The 14644-nt window shown below is 43.4% G+C and overlaps 1 protein-coding gene across 1 annotated transcript in view; it reads right to left on the bottom strand.

Annotated features, from left to right (window-relative positions):
• The window catches only part of EPB41L4A (erythrocyte membrane protein band 4.1 like 4A), a 264629-nt gene that overhangs the window by 33151 nt on the left and 216834 nt on the right, over window positions 1–14644 (bottom strand). Inside the window, exons 16-17 of the mRNA XM_080803915.1 lie at window positions 6240–6287; window positions 5201–5278 (exon numbers count right to left, since the gene is read on the bottom strand). Coding sequence (XP_080660041.1) covers window positions 5201–5278; window positions 6240–6287 — 126 coding nt within the window. The remainder of the gene's footprint in view (window positions 1–5200; window positions 5279–6239; window positions 6288–14644) is intronic.

The following is a 14644-nucleotide window of genomic DNA, read 5'->3' as shown; positions in this document are numbered from 1 at the left end:
AGGCTCCCCACTGAGCAGAGAACCCGATGCGGGGCTCGATCCCTGGACCCCGAGATCATGACCTGAGCTGAAGGCAGAGGCTTTAACCCACTGAGCCACCCAGGTGCGCCAGAAACACAGAGACTTTTACACACAATTTCATGAAGCCATTAAAACCTACTGATGAATCAGAGACTAAGAAGGCCTTGTCTGAAAAGAACCACGTGTGTAAACGTAGGGAACGTGGAAGCAAGGAAGACAGGACTAAAGAAAAGTGGGAAGAGCTGGAGAAGGGGCGGAGGAGGGGGGGACAGGCCAAGAAGAGCCTGATTTCAAGGCCAAACATCAGACCATGTGGTCCCACTGCCAAGTATCTCACTTTCTCAGTTTTAAGTGATGTTCATGGGACCCATTCGACAACAGAGATCAGTATACCCCCCACCTTAAAGATGAGCAAATTCAGATTTAAAGTGGTTTCAAGAGTTGCCTAAGGTCAAACACCAGGGCAGGACAGAACCGAGGCCCCGACCCACATCTTTGGGGTGGGGGGGGGGAGGTTTCCTGACGCTTCCCTGGCTCCGAAGCGGAAGCAGAACTCAAAGAAGACAGGAGAGGGCGCCTGGGTGGCTCAGTGAGTTAAGCCCCTGCCTTCTGCTCAGGTCATGATCTTGGGGTCCTGGGATGGAGCACCGCATCGGGCTCTCTGCTCAGCGGGGAACCTGCTTCCTCCCTTCTCTCTCTGCCTGCCTCTCTGCCCACTTGTGATCTCTGTCTGTCAAAAAAATCAACAAAATCTTAAAAAATAAAAAAACAAAGAAGACGAGAGAAAGGAAGACAGATTGGAGAGAAGCTAAGGAAAGAAAATGAAAGGAACTGAGTGAGGAAAAATAATGTGAGAGAAAGATAAAAAGGGAGGCAAGAGGACAGATGAAGATACAGGGACACTAAGGGGAAAATAAGCGTTTGTCATCTTAGATGTTACAACAACAAATGGTGCTCCAACTTCCAGCTCATGATTGAAAAGAAAGGCGGGGGGAGTACCAATCTGTCCATTCAAACCTCAGAACCTGGAAAACTGTAGGATACTCGTCCAGATTATAAAAACAATAAAGGAAAAACAACTAAAATGGAAAGGCGCAAAGAAAGACATCAACAACTCGCCAGATCAAGGAGGAAGCCAAGCCCTCGGGTGCTGTGGGGAACCGTGTGGAATGGAACACAGGCGTGAACACACGACAGACAGGAGGACCCTCGCGCACCTGGCCTCCACAGCTCTGGACCCAAAGGTGAGAGTGAAGGTGCTTACCAACAGTTACATTTTTCTAAAATCAAAATTGTTTTAAACAACAATCCATGTTCCCAATACCAACCTTCCAGAGTTGGTGTGAATTATTATTATTTACTTGTAATGGTTATGAAAAGCCACAGCAACTGCTGTGGATAAAGCTGATTTGTGAACACTGCTGCATTCACTTGTGTTTCTCCTCACACAAAATGAGAGAGTTTTAAGTTGTTATCCACCAGAACAATGAAGTGGCTTAAGATCCAACAGGTAGACATGGTAGAAAAACAAAACAAAACAAAAGGGGCGCCTGGGTGGCTCAGTGGGTTAGGCCTCTGCCTTTGGCTCAGGTCATGATCTAAGGGTCCTGGGATCAAGCCCCACATTGGGCTCTCTGCTCAGTGGGGAGCCTGCTTCCCTCTCTCTCTCTCTGCCTGCCTCTCTGCCTATTTGTGATCTGTTTGTCAAATAAATAAATAAAATCTTTAAAAAACAAAACAAAACAAAAAAACCCACTATTCCCCGAGTGGCCTCAAACCTAACAGGTTAAGTCTTCCTTATATATATATTTTTTTTTTAAAGATTTTATTTATTTATTTGACAGACAGAGATCACAAGCAGGCAGAGAGGCAGGCAGAGAGAGAGAGGAAGGGAAGCAGGCACCCCGCTGAGCAGAGAGCCCGATGCGGGGCTTGATCCCAGGACCCTGGGATCATGACCTGAGCCGAAAGCAGAGGCGTTAACCCACTGAGCCACCCAGGCACCCCTAAAAAAATAATAATAATAATCCACAGGCACCTGGGTAGCTCAGTCAGTTAAGCATCTGACTTCGACTCAGGTCAGGATCCCAGGGTCCTGGGATCGAGTCCTACATCAGGCTCTCTGTTCAGCAGGGAATTTGCTTCCCCCTCTGCCCCATCACCCCACTCATGCTCACTCTTTCTCATTAAAATAAACAAATACAATCTATCCTTGTTGGGGAAAAAAAAAAAAAAAAGTTCCAGCAAGAAGGAATGACAAAGGGAACAATACCCCAAAGACTACAAAGATCACTCACACACAATCTCCAAAGGAGAAAATCTGCGTCTGTCCGCAGTTCTACTGGACACACCAGAGGTTTTGAGAAATGTTCAAAAACCAACGCTGCACAGTCTGTTCCCCGCTGCACCCAGCTATGGCTCCCACAGGGAGACAGGAAGGCAGGGAGGGCCAGGTGTGGGCTCTGGTTTCAGAGGTAATCAAGTATTGGGGCTGAATTGAGAAACTTGGCTGGCAGGAAGGAGAACACCAGCATGTCCAGGATTCAGTCTGCCCCATTCTAGAGTTACCTGGTTCCTTTAATAACAGCACAAAGGCTGCTGCTGAGAGCTTGGCTGTGTCACACTGCTGGCCGAGAGAAGGCAGGATGAGGTTGAAAAAAAAAAGGAGTTTTTCTGAACAAGATGGAAGTCAGACATGAAGAAACAACCCTTCATCACAGACAGAAGACATATTGGGACTGTCAGAAGAGCTGCCATTTAAATATTGAGATCTCTGATGTGAAATGAATGGGCTCTGGCAAAATCTAAAAAGCTGTAATAATGGGATGAAGGGGTGAGCGGTAACAGAACATAATGAGGACTCAGTGCCCACAGACGGTATAATGTGTCTGCCCCCCTCCTCCCCTGCGCACCGTCACCTCTGCACCAGAATTTTTAGGAATGGAGAATGGAAATGGAAGACTTATTTTTCCCTCTGCCCAGGTTTTGCTACACCCTAGACCTCATCTTCTACAGACACAGGCAATGTATGTAACCCTCGGGCAGTATTTCTACAGGTAAAATAAATGAGTTTGAAAGCCTTTGGATCAGAGTGTGTTTTGAAAGTGATTTCTCATTAATAGCCTTACAAAGTACATTGGCATGTCAACATTCAGAACCATCATCACTCTCAAAAACACCACTAATACACTATAAAGAAAGCCAATCTACAAAATCGTTTGGGGGGCGGCAAAGGGAGAAACTGGTGAGGGAGAAAACACGTATGAGGAACATTCAAAGTGGATCAGAAACTGGATCAGAAATGGGCTGTTTAAGGCTTTGTTGGCAACCAAATAGTGCTTCGTAAGAGCAGCGAATGGTGCCATGAGCACTTCTGACCCCAAGAGACAATGGTGTTAAACAGGCCATCTTCTGAGAAGTTGAGACTCGAAGCATATATGAGCACGACTTAGAATACAACAAGCAAAACAGAAACAGACGTTTTAAGATACTGGCTTGATCAGTAAGTGCAAACAGGAGGAAAATCTGTTATTTCTTCTTTGCTTTGTTTCGTATGGTTTGTGCAGATGCTGAATTTTACAGCAGGAAGAGGGTACCTGAGGGAAAGTTACACTCCACACCTGCGTTTTTACAAAGGAAGAAACTGTCAGCATTTCCTTGAGAAAGGTGTCCTAACACACTGAGATCTCACTCCTGTCTAGTGTGGCTCCAGCCCCGAGGAAGGCTCCACAGAGAAAGCTTCCCTAAGAAAACAACCCACTCTCACAATGCTGTCGGGGCTATTGTTACACAGGCTTTATCATCAGGCAGGCCAATTCAGTGTGTGCCAAGCACAGGGCTCCAAGTACTGGAGAAGGACCTCAGAGATTATCTCCTCAGGCTGCCTCACTTTACAGAAGGGAAAAAGACGACCCAGGAAAACAAAGCAAGCAAGCCAGCGCTCCACATCAGGTGGGAACAGGTTTCTCAGCAGTGGCACTACTGACATCTCTTGGACCGGATACTTCTTGGGTGACCTGTGCACTGCAGGATACCCACCCAACACCTACACAACTGTGACAATCAAGAGTCTCAAAAAACATGGCCAAAGATCCTCAGAGAGTGGAGGGGCAAGACAAAATTGCCCCTGGTTGAGAACGACTAAGTTAGAAACTGGGATGACCAGGGGCTCCTGGGTGGCTCAGTTGTTAAGCGTCTGCCCTCAGGTCAGGTCATGATCCCAGGGTCCTGGGATGGAGCCCCACATCGGACTCTCTGCTCAGCAGAAAGCCTGCTTTCCCTCTCCCACTCCCCCGACTTGTGTTCCCTCTCTCACTGTGTCTGTCTCTGTCAAATAAATCAATAAAATCTTGAAAAACAAAAACAAAAGAAAGAAAGAAAGAAAGAGAAACAAACTGGGACAACCAGCAACCCAATCCGTCTCACTCCCAGCATGGTGCTCTCTCACATATCTTCATGTACACAAATGAGGCTGAGACTATGAGATCTAGGAATCATGAAGTCTCTCGGTTTTGGCTGGACAAAATACAGTAACATCACGTTAAAAGATACTTCAGGGAGAAATCCCTCTAGAATGGTCACATTTCTTACCGTCCTTAGACAATGTCACTACACGTTGTACTTAAATATAGATCATCTTTTTTTTTTAATTAACAAGAAAGGACGCTCGTTGTCAACTTATTTAATCATCTTATTATAAAGATAAGAAAAACAGTGCCAGATTCCTTCTTAAACACATATGAGAAAATCAGACTTAAGAAATAGGATGCACAGGGGTGCCTGGGTGGCTCAGTTGGTTAAGTGTCTGCCTTTGACTCAGGTCATGATCTCGGGGTCCTGGGACTGAGCCCTACATTGGGCTCCCCGCTCAGTGGGGAACCTGCTTCTCCCTCTCCCTCTGCCTGCCATTCCCCCTGCTTGTGAGCTCATGCACGCGCACAGGCGCGTGCTCTCTCTCTCTCAAGTAAATAAAAATCTTGAAAGAAAGAAAGAAGGAAGGAAGGAAGGAAGGAAGGAAAAGAAAGGAAAGGAGAGAGGAAAGGAGGAAGGGAAGGGAAGGGAGAAAAAAGAAAAGAAAAGGAAAGAAAAGAAAAGGAAAAAGGAATAGGATACACAGCTTCTACCACCACCAGCAACCCCTGATTTTGGAGTTCCAGACAACTATAGTATCAAATATTACCTGTTTCTCTTTTTCCGGTGTTCTCTATTAGAATTTTCCGATTCACTACCACTGCTCGTGTTACAGCGTGAGCGTGACCTGAAGACAAAATGAGAAGAACAAAGGAAAAAAAAAAACCACATTCATGACAAATAAAAAATTTCAGAAAGGTTCACTTTGGTTCTTCGGATAGAATTTTGCAATAAAATGACTAATCCAAACATCAGTAGTGGTTATTATCCCTCCCTCAGTCAGTGATCCTCGATTCAGTCAGACATCTGAATGAGTCTACAGACATGTGAAAGCAGCTTAGGGCAAATGTCACCACGCTCCCCAAAAAGACCACAAATCAAGCACTTCCAACGGAATCCGCCATGGCAAAGCTCTACGCTCCTGCCGTGGACTAAATATGAGCACAGAGTCCTGTCACACCCCAGCCCCATATCAATGGAGGTAGAGTTTATTTCCCCTCCCCCGAATTAGCACTGGAGCTGTGACGGACTTTATTAACAGAATGACGTGGGGGGGCTGCTCTGCCAGGTCCCGGACTATCTATCTGTTCACGGAGCGGGCAGCTCCTGCTTCCTCCTGGCTGCCATCTCAAGAAGCCGAGGCCAGCCAGGTGGCGAGACCACAAAGAGAGAGAGAAACCTCAGGCTTCCCACCATTTTGCCAAGACATCAAATGGGGGTGGGGGGGGGCCTCTTGAATATTCGCCCCAGTTGCCCTCTGACTGCAGCTTCATATGAGACTAGCAAAACTAGCCTGTTCAATCAACGGAAACACACAACATATCTATGGTGGCTTTAAGCCACTAAGTTTGGGGGTGGTTTTAATGTAGCAATAGATAACCAAGACAGTTCCTCTAAGATACAAAGAAGCAGGGTAAAAAGAGAAATTGCTAAGGATCCTACAGAATGGAAGACTGGGAAGCCAAAGCTGGTATATCCAAGTTAATTATTTTATAATGACCTTAAAGCAGTCACTAACAACAACAACCCCCACTCTGGCTGATCCTTCTTCCTTCTCCCCGACCCTCCTTCCATTTTTATGTTTTTACCTCCTCCTTTGTTTTAGATCTGAGTCTTCACCACTGTTATGGGCTTTCCTATAGAAAACAAATAAATGAAGATATTAAAGAAAATAGAAAATTATCCATTGCCTAAGGAAAGCACAGCAAAATGAGTTTCACTTCTGTTCATGCATATCTGTTTTGTATTCGTTCATTTGACAAACATTTAAATCACACAATATGCCAAGTCTCAGAAGTAGAACACATCACCAACTGGCCTCAAAAAGCCAACAAGCTCAAGGAGGCTGCAAACAGTCTACCAGCCACAGTGCACAGCATGTCGGTGAGGTATGCTTCACCCAATGATGGGATGGTCTTCAGTTCCTACGTCTGTGATCTGCCAAGTTAAGTTCTGCCATAATCGGACTGACACCAGCTCTCACTTGCATGCTCTTCCCAACACCCTGGCCTCCAAGGCCCTTGACCATTTCTCTCATAATCTCTCCACAGTAACTCAGCAGCCCACATTACGGCCACACTTGGGACTTTATCATCTGCAACCACCACCAAACATGTTGGTCTCTGGCCACCATCTCTTCCCCTTCCTGTTCATGCTCCTGAACAGATTTGATGGAGCATCTTGGTTAAACATGCAGACTCTAGGGCGCCTGGGTGGCTCAGTGGGTTAAGCCTCTGCCTTCAGCTCAGGTCTTGATCTCAGGGTCCTGGGATCGAGCCCGGCATCAGGATCTCTGCTTGGCGGGGAGCCTGCTTCCTCCTCTCTCTCTGCCTGCTGCTCTGCCTACTTGTGATCTCTCTCTCTGTGTCAAATAAATAAATAAAATCTTAAAAAAAAACACAACAAAACATGCAGGCTCTGGAGCCCGACAACCTGAAGGTGGGTCCCATCCCCTCCCCATCGAAAAGGTGTGTGATTGTAACAAATTACTTCTCGGCTAAGTGTCTGTTTTCATGGAACCTCCCACAAAGGATTGTTATGCTATGAGGAATAAATGAATTAATACATTTAAAATGCACAGAGCAGGACCTGGCTCACTGAAGCAACCAATAACTATTATTATTGCTTATTTCCACTACGCCCCTTCTACCTTTCTTTGACCTCAACAGAACTGTTTATTCATTGACCTTGCTAATTTCCATCCACTCCTCTTGGCCTTTCTTCATTTCCTCCCTGACTCAACTGAGATTTCCACCATTTTGATAACCTGTACGCCTGTACTCAAAACTTCCTCCAATTCTCTGTTTTTGGTTCGGTATTTCTGGCAAGATCCCACGCATGGGTAAGTCAAACTATTCAGGTTCTCTGAGCCAGCCTTCAGCAGCTGGCTGAGTGGTGCCGGGGGGAGTTACACAAAAGGGCACATTAGTTATACTACAAATCCATGTTCACAAACTTCATGTGACTCCACAACGTCCTACCACCTTTCTCTGATCTAAGTACTCTCACTCCGCAAAGCGATTTCCGACTCTTTTGACCTCACAACCCTCTGATATACCGGCCCCTCTGCATCAGCCACCGACTTTGTTTTCTCCTTCCAAAGAAAAAGTAGCCATCAGATGGCAACTCTTTCATCTTCCTGTTACCAGAAATAACACTTGCTACATCTCCTTCTGTGTTATTTACAGATCTGTCCTTACAACTAAGGTCAGTCGCTCCCCCTGTGTTATCTGGGTCCCATCACCTCTTACCTTCTCAATGACTTTCAGTAACCACCCTCCTACCTCTCAGATATATTCAACTTGTCCATATAGAAAATTCTTCCACGAGCTGTTCACATTACCAAGTTTCTACTATTTAAGAACACACATGCATGAGGCGCCTGGGTAGCTCCATCAGTTAAATGTCTATCTTCAGCTCAGGTCATGAACTTCGGGTCCTGGGATTGAGCCCTGCATGGGGCTCTCTGCTCAATGGGGAGCCTCCTTCTCCCTCTCCCTCTGCCCCTCCCCACTGCTCATGCTCTCTCACTCTCAAATACATAGATAAAATCTTATATATATATACACACACACACACACACACGTCTGCTGGATTCCATATCCCCCTTCATTTTTTCCCCAGTCTCTTCTCTCGCTTTGAAAGCGTCAAACTTCTTGAGAGAGGTGCCTAAGCCCCTTGTCTCCATTTCTTCACCCTTTAATATATGTGCCTTCACATGGATTGGGCAGACATGGCTATTTAATGCCATCATCATGGCTGACATTCCCCCATTTCTCAAACATATTTATATCAAACAATATAATGTTGACAGGCCTCTGTCCTTAAACCAAATTTTTCGATAATTTTACTTAGTATAAACACAATAATATATTTTCACAGATGATCTCTACAGCATTTAAGGAATAAAATTCCATTCTTATACAGGTTTTACACTTTTCTTAAAGATAACAAGTGCCCAGTTTTCTAATGCACCTATAAGTTGCTTAGTTTTCCTTTTTTTTTTTTAAGATTTTATTTATTTATTTGACAGAGAGAGAGAGATCACAAGTAGGTAGAGAGGCAGGCAGAGAGAGGGGGAAGTAGGCTCCTCACTAAGCAGAGAGAATCCAATGTGGGGCTCAATCCCAGGATCCTGAGATCATGACCTGAGCTGAAGGCAGAGGCTCAACCCATTGAGCCACCTAGGTGCCCCAAGTTTTCCTTGTTTTATCACTAATTTCTTCATCCAAACTCAGAGCTGCAGAAGTCCTCCTGAGATGGGAGAATACTTAGGTAATCTACAAGTTCCACTGACATCTTCCCTGGAACCCTGGATGGTCTGTTCCCTAGTACTGCTGCACAAATGTCACTTTGATTACTCCCTTCACCATCATCCAGGGAATTCCTTCTGCCTCTTTGGAAATGGATCCCATATTTCCAGTTCTCATGACTGCTAGTCTTGGTTTTGGAGGAATGTACCTTCTAGCTGTTAGCAGAGAAAGTCTGCGTGGCAGGTACTTTTTTTTTTTTTTTTTTTTGAGACCTGGAATTTCTCAAAATATCTTTGACTCATGTACTTATAGTTTATCTGGGCTTAGAATCCTAAACTGAAAAGAACCTCCCCGCAGCATTTTGAAGGCAATGCTTATCTTCTTTCTCTGACGTTGCTGTTAAGGAGCCCAATGACGCCATTCTGATTTGCCAATGTTTGTGTATGAACTTTTTTCTCTCATATCCCTCCCTTCCTCGAAGTTTTAAAAATTCTCCCTTAACCTACAATGTTTTGAAATTTAATGGTGACAGATCTTGGTCTGGATCTAATTTTCCAGTGTATTATATCAAATGCTCCTTAGCTTCTCTCTACAACGTTTGATCATTCAGTCTCGGCTATTTTCTTGTACTACTTCTTTAATACTTTCCTCTTCTGCATTTTTTCTTGGAAATTTCATTACTCGAATGTTTGATATCCAAGTTTGATAATTGTTTATCCTTATGTTCCATATATCTGTTTTATTTTGGTTCTACCTTGGAGATGATTTCCTGATCTTCCAAACCTTCTACTAATTATTTTAAATTCTGCTGCAGGAATTATAAGTCTAAGAATTCCTACTTATTCTTCTCTTTTGATATCCATTTTTTTCCCTCAGGATAATTATACATTTGGAGCACCTGGGTGGCTCAGTCTGTTAAGGGTCTGCCTTGAGCTCAGGTCATGATCCCAGGGTCTTGGGATGGAGCACCTCACAGGCTTCTTGCTCAGTGGGGAATCTGCTCTCCCTCTCCTTCTGCCCCTCCCCTGAGGTCGTGCTGTCTCTCAAATAAATAAATAAATCTTTTTTTTTAAAAAAAGACAACTATCCCTTTATAACATGTTTCTTATATTGTCTTTATTTCCTGTGAGTACATACACACATACACACTGCTCATTGTCTGTTTCAGTCTCTGTCTTTCCAAACAGAAGCTATCTTCACATGCCAAGTGATTAAGGCTCTCTCTTTGTATTTAAGAATTCGGCACTAAAAGGACTGGAACCCTCTGGATGGTGCAGAGAATGTTAACTGGTGGCTTCACTGCAGTGTGGAGCAAAGTAATATGGGCAGTCTCAACTATTTCACTGGACGATCCTTTAAAAGTTCGTATCTGTATGTCTCTTCTCTTGTATCTGTTTTTCTCATAGTGAGATTCTCTGATCTGCTTGGGAGATACCTATCTGGCTTCTAGCATTCTGGGAATGAAGAAGAAAGGGAGCTCTTTAGTAAGCAGATTTTAACTCTAGATTTTTTTTTCCCTCCTGTGGCCAAAATCTCTCCATCTCTTTTCTCTACAAGTAATTTCCTCTGAAGGAAATTCTCCTCAACCAAGCCGAATAAATGCTGGAGTTTCTCCCAGCTCTGTCACTGGCTTGGTCTTTGCATTCTATCTACCTAGACAACCTCACCTCTGTTTCATATTTCACTTTACATCTTTACGAAATTTATATTTTAGCCAATAGCCAATCTAGCTCCAGACTTATATCCAACAACCCATGTGATTCCTGCACTTGGACTTCTTCACAAAGACACCACAAATGCAACAGATCAAAAACCACTCACAGTTGTCCCTTTCAAGCTTGTCATGTTCCAGTGATTATTACTTCAGTGCATCACACTTCAAGCCTGGGTTTTATCCATGACATCAGTCACTCCTTCACCTGTCATATCAACCTCCCAGCCCTATTGACTTTCCCTCCCAACAGTCTCAAAACCATCCACTTCCTTAAATCTCCATATCACCACCTTGGCCCAAGCTCCCATTAGCCTTTGCCAGGACTCACATGGCAGCCCCATGTCTCTCTTTCCCCTACTTCTCTTCTCCACCTTTTCTCCACAGGACAGTAAGGCTCATCTTTACACAATACAAATGTGATCTTGTATTCACCAACCTTCTAAAAACTACTGGGTCTAACAATCCAAATCCTCAACAAGGCTCAGGTGTCCTATGAGGTGCTTCTCTCTGGACTCATTTATTCTTCTCATGAATGTTCCCCACTCCTTCCACCCCAAGGCCTCTGCACATGTTAGCTCCTCCACCTCTCTTTGCCTTTTCTTGTCTCAAATTCCAGCTCAAGCATCCAGCCTGAGAACCTTTCCCTGACCTCCTTGACTCAGCAACACAGCAAAACTTCCCATCATGATGCCAGTAATACATGTACTTGAACGGTAAAAGTTATCAAGCAGTTATTCTTAGGACATGTGTACTTTTCTGTGTGCATGTTAGGTTTCAATATTTTTTTTTTTAGTTCCCCTAAGCACCACTTAACTCTCTCTATATATAAATGTCTAAGTACTCATGCATTTGTATGATTCATATATTTCTTCCCCAACAAACTGTAAACTCCTAAAGGGCAGAAACTTTCTCTAGTGCTGTTTAACACAGTGCCTGCATAAAGTAGGCACTCAATAAACATTTCTGAGTATAGAGATGCATAGGGGTGAAAATAAATTGTACTACCAGAAAGTAGGCTGGCTTGCTTTTTCTAAAACAGGAATGTTTAAACAAGCAGGCTTCAGGGTCTCCATGAACCATGAAAATCTTACGAAAGTGTGTATGTTTATTTAATTATGTACTTTTCTCCCCCTAATGAATGATCCAACCTTTCATCAGATTTTCAGAGTTCTGTCACCCAAAAAGGTTAAGGACCAGTGTTCTAAACTCAGCCAGAATTTCAAAGATGTACCCATCTAATGACAAACAACTGGCAAAATATAAAATTTGGTATCTTTTGCAAAACACGTTATTCTGGCATCCATTACAAAATAGAATTTTGTATTATCAAATTTAAGTCCTTGAGATTCTTTTCGTGGTGCTGACAAATCTGTTTTAAATGTCAGAGTTACCCTAGCCATGCAGGGATTTGTGCCCCGGGGGCGAAGGAAATACCTGTGAAGAAAAAGCCAGACTGACAAGGACAGGGACATTCAGAGGGCATTTACAGTGGAAAGGAACAAAGAATGAGATTTAGCTCTTCTTTGCCGGCACGTAGCAAGGGCTGGTCTCCTCAAAACACGCATGCCCAATAAAAGACCTTTCAAGTGATACACATAACCAGACAGAAGGCTCTATGGCTGCTCGGACAAAAAGATTCTCTTCCCTGTAAATCAAAACAGGCTTTCCCCTGGACAGTGCCAATGAAAGGATCCTGTGTCCACTCACCACAATTACTCAACTGTATTTCACAGGAAGCCAACACACACAAAAATGTGTCCCAATATAGAAGCCATTAAGGCTAGATTTCAGAATGTATATGCTCCAAACTATTTCAAACCTCCCAGCCCTATTGATTTTACCTCCTAATGGGTCTCAAAACCAACCACTTCCTTAAATCTCCACATCACCACCCTGGCTCAAGCTCCCATTAGCCTTTGCCAGACTCACATGGTAGCCCCAGGTCTCTCTTTCCCCTACTTCTCTCTTCCACTGTTTCTCCACAGGACAGTTAAGACTCATCTTCACACAATACAAATGTGATCTTGTATTCACCATCCTTCTAAAAACTACTGGGTTTGGGAAATCCAGTTTGGGAAAAAACTAATGTAAATTTTGGTCTATTTTAGCAAAACTTGGTAAATTCATTTCCAAGTATACTAAAATCAAAATGACCATCTGCTCGACATGTACAATTATATTACTTAGGGAATGCTGTCAAAGTACGCTAGTAATGAAGAACGAGAAAATACAGAAACCTATTTAACAATAATCATGAAGTGCCAAATTCTTAAAATATGTAGTGATTCCCACTACCCATGCCCCGCCCCCCCCCAAACACACATACACACACAAATGTACTTTAAAGTATTTCTCAAAAAAAAAAAAAAAAAAAAGGTATTTCTCTGTGGTATTGCCTGGGTTTTAAGTGTTGTTCAAGTTGAACCAATCCTTAACAGGAAGGGCAGGAAATCTTTCCCCTTCTCTATTTAAATGATGATTTATTATCCCTGCTCTTTACAGATGTACAGATCTGGATTCAAATCACACAGGACAGTTACCTGCATCCCCCAGCCTCCTTTTCTTATCGAGGCCAAGGGCTTTCCACTGGTACGCAGCCCCATCCCAACCCATCAATAATCTCCCCTGTTTTGTTAAGACTGGAAGTCTGAAACTACATTTTCTCAGATTCCTTTGCCCCCTGGGTTCCACCTAGAGAGGCACTCAGGTGAGATCTGAAGGCAGGAGAGAAGGGGAGGCAAGTTTACCTCTGACATAGCTACGGCATTCACTCTGGCACTCCTGAGCAGTAGAAGCCCCCACCATTAGCTACAGGGGTGGTCCCTCTGGCAGGGGCAGCAAGAATATTTGCTACATCAGCAGTGCCTATAGCAATGCCAGCAGCAAGTACGGATTCATGAAGGCCAGCTCCAAGGCGGAAAAAGCCTTTGTCCTGCCAGCCCAGGACTGGTACAGCATCCAGATCTCAGGGTGCACCTCCCTGCCTTTAGCTCCTCCAGAGCTACTCAAACTTGCATGCAATTTCTCACTTTAATCCCTCTCTGGTGGAAACGCCTACTGGTTAAAAGATACAGGCCATTTTCCACAGAGTTATTATGAAGATCAGATAATATATAGCATGCAATTTTGCTCAGAACTTGAAATATAATAAATGTCAACTATTATCCCTTTGTTCTGTCTAATCACCGGTGCTCATGATTTAGCTCCCCCTTTTCAGACCTACGAGGGGAAAGTGTTGCTGAACTTTGTCTCCTTAACCATCAAAGGATTTCGGTGAAGCTGAACCTTGAGAAAGCTGGTGAACATGGAAGAAGCCAAAGGAAATGAACCAGGGATGAACCAGCAAGTAAGTATCAATAAGGGCAGAGAAGAAAGAAAGGCTTCTGTTTCCCTGATCCACGGTGATATTGATGGTTATCTGAGAACATGACATGAACCTGTCATAATTAGAAAAGTCACTTACAAAATACCAGTATATAGGTACTCAAAGTAAAACAGTCTCTGTGAAGTAGGAATGAAATGAATTTCACTGGTTAGTCATTTCTAGGTCTTCTTCTCTTGCACCTGTCACATTGCCCAGCCGGCTTTTTAGAAAGTCCAAAACTTCTAGATATGGACTTTTTTTTTTAATTAAGTACATTCAAATATAATCACAGAAACAACCTGACCTGTTGGGTAAAATATAACAGGATCCATTTCTCCTGTGTTTTGAAAGGGCTTTTACTCAAGTTTATGCAACAATAGTCTAGAGAACAGAGTACTAAGCCTCAGCTAAGATTTATCTATAATTTTATCCTCTCAGATCAGAACATTCAATATCTTTGATATATAAAAATATATCAGTAATGCTATACATATTATATATTACATATTATATATACTATATAATATACATTGTTAAAATAGATACATAAGCTTTTTTTTTTTTTTTTTTGACTTACCAGTCTTAAGTGCCATACAGGGAGCAAGTTTCCTACCAGTATTTTATGAAATTATTCTCTGAAGTTTAGGCTGTTCAAAGAGAAAG

The sequence above is a fragment of the Martes martes genome (genome assembly GCF_963455335.1).
Source record: "Martes martes genome assembly, chromosome: 5".
Classification (NCBI taxonomy): Eukaryota; Metazoa; Chordata; class Mammalia; order Carnivora; family Mustelidae; genus Martes; species Martes martes.
The sequence above is the reverse complement of the archived record's forward strand: the minus strand, read 5'-3'. Positions and strand labels throughout refer to the sequence as shown.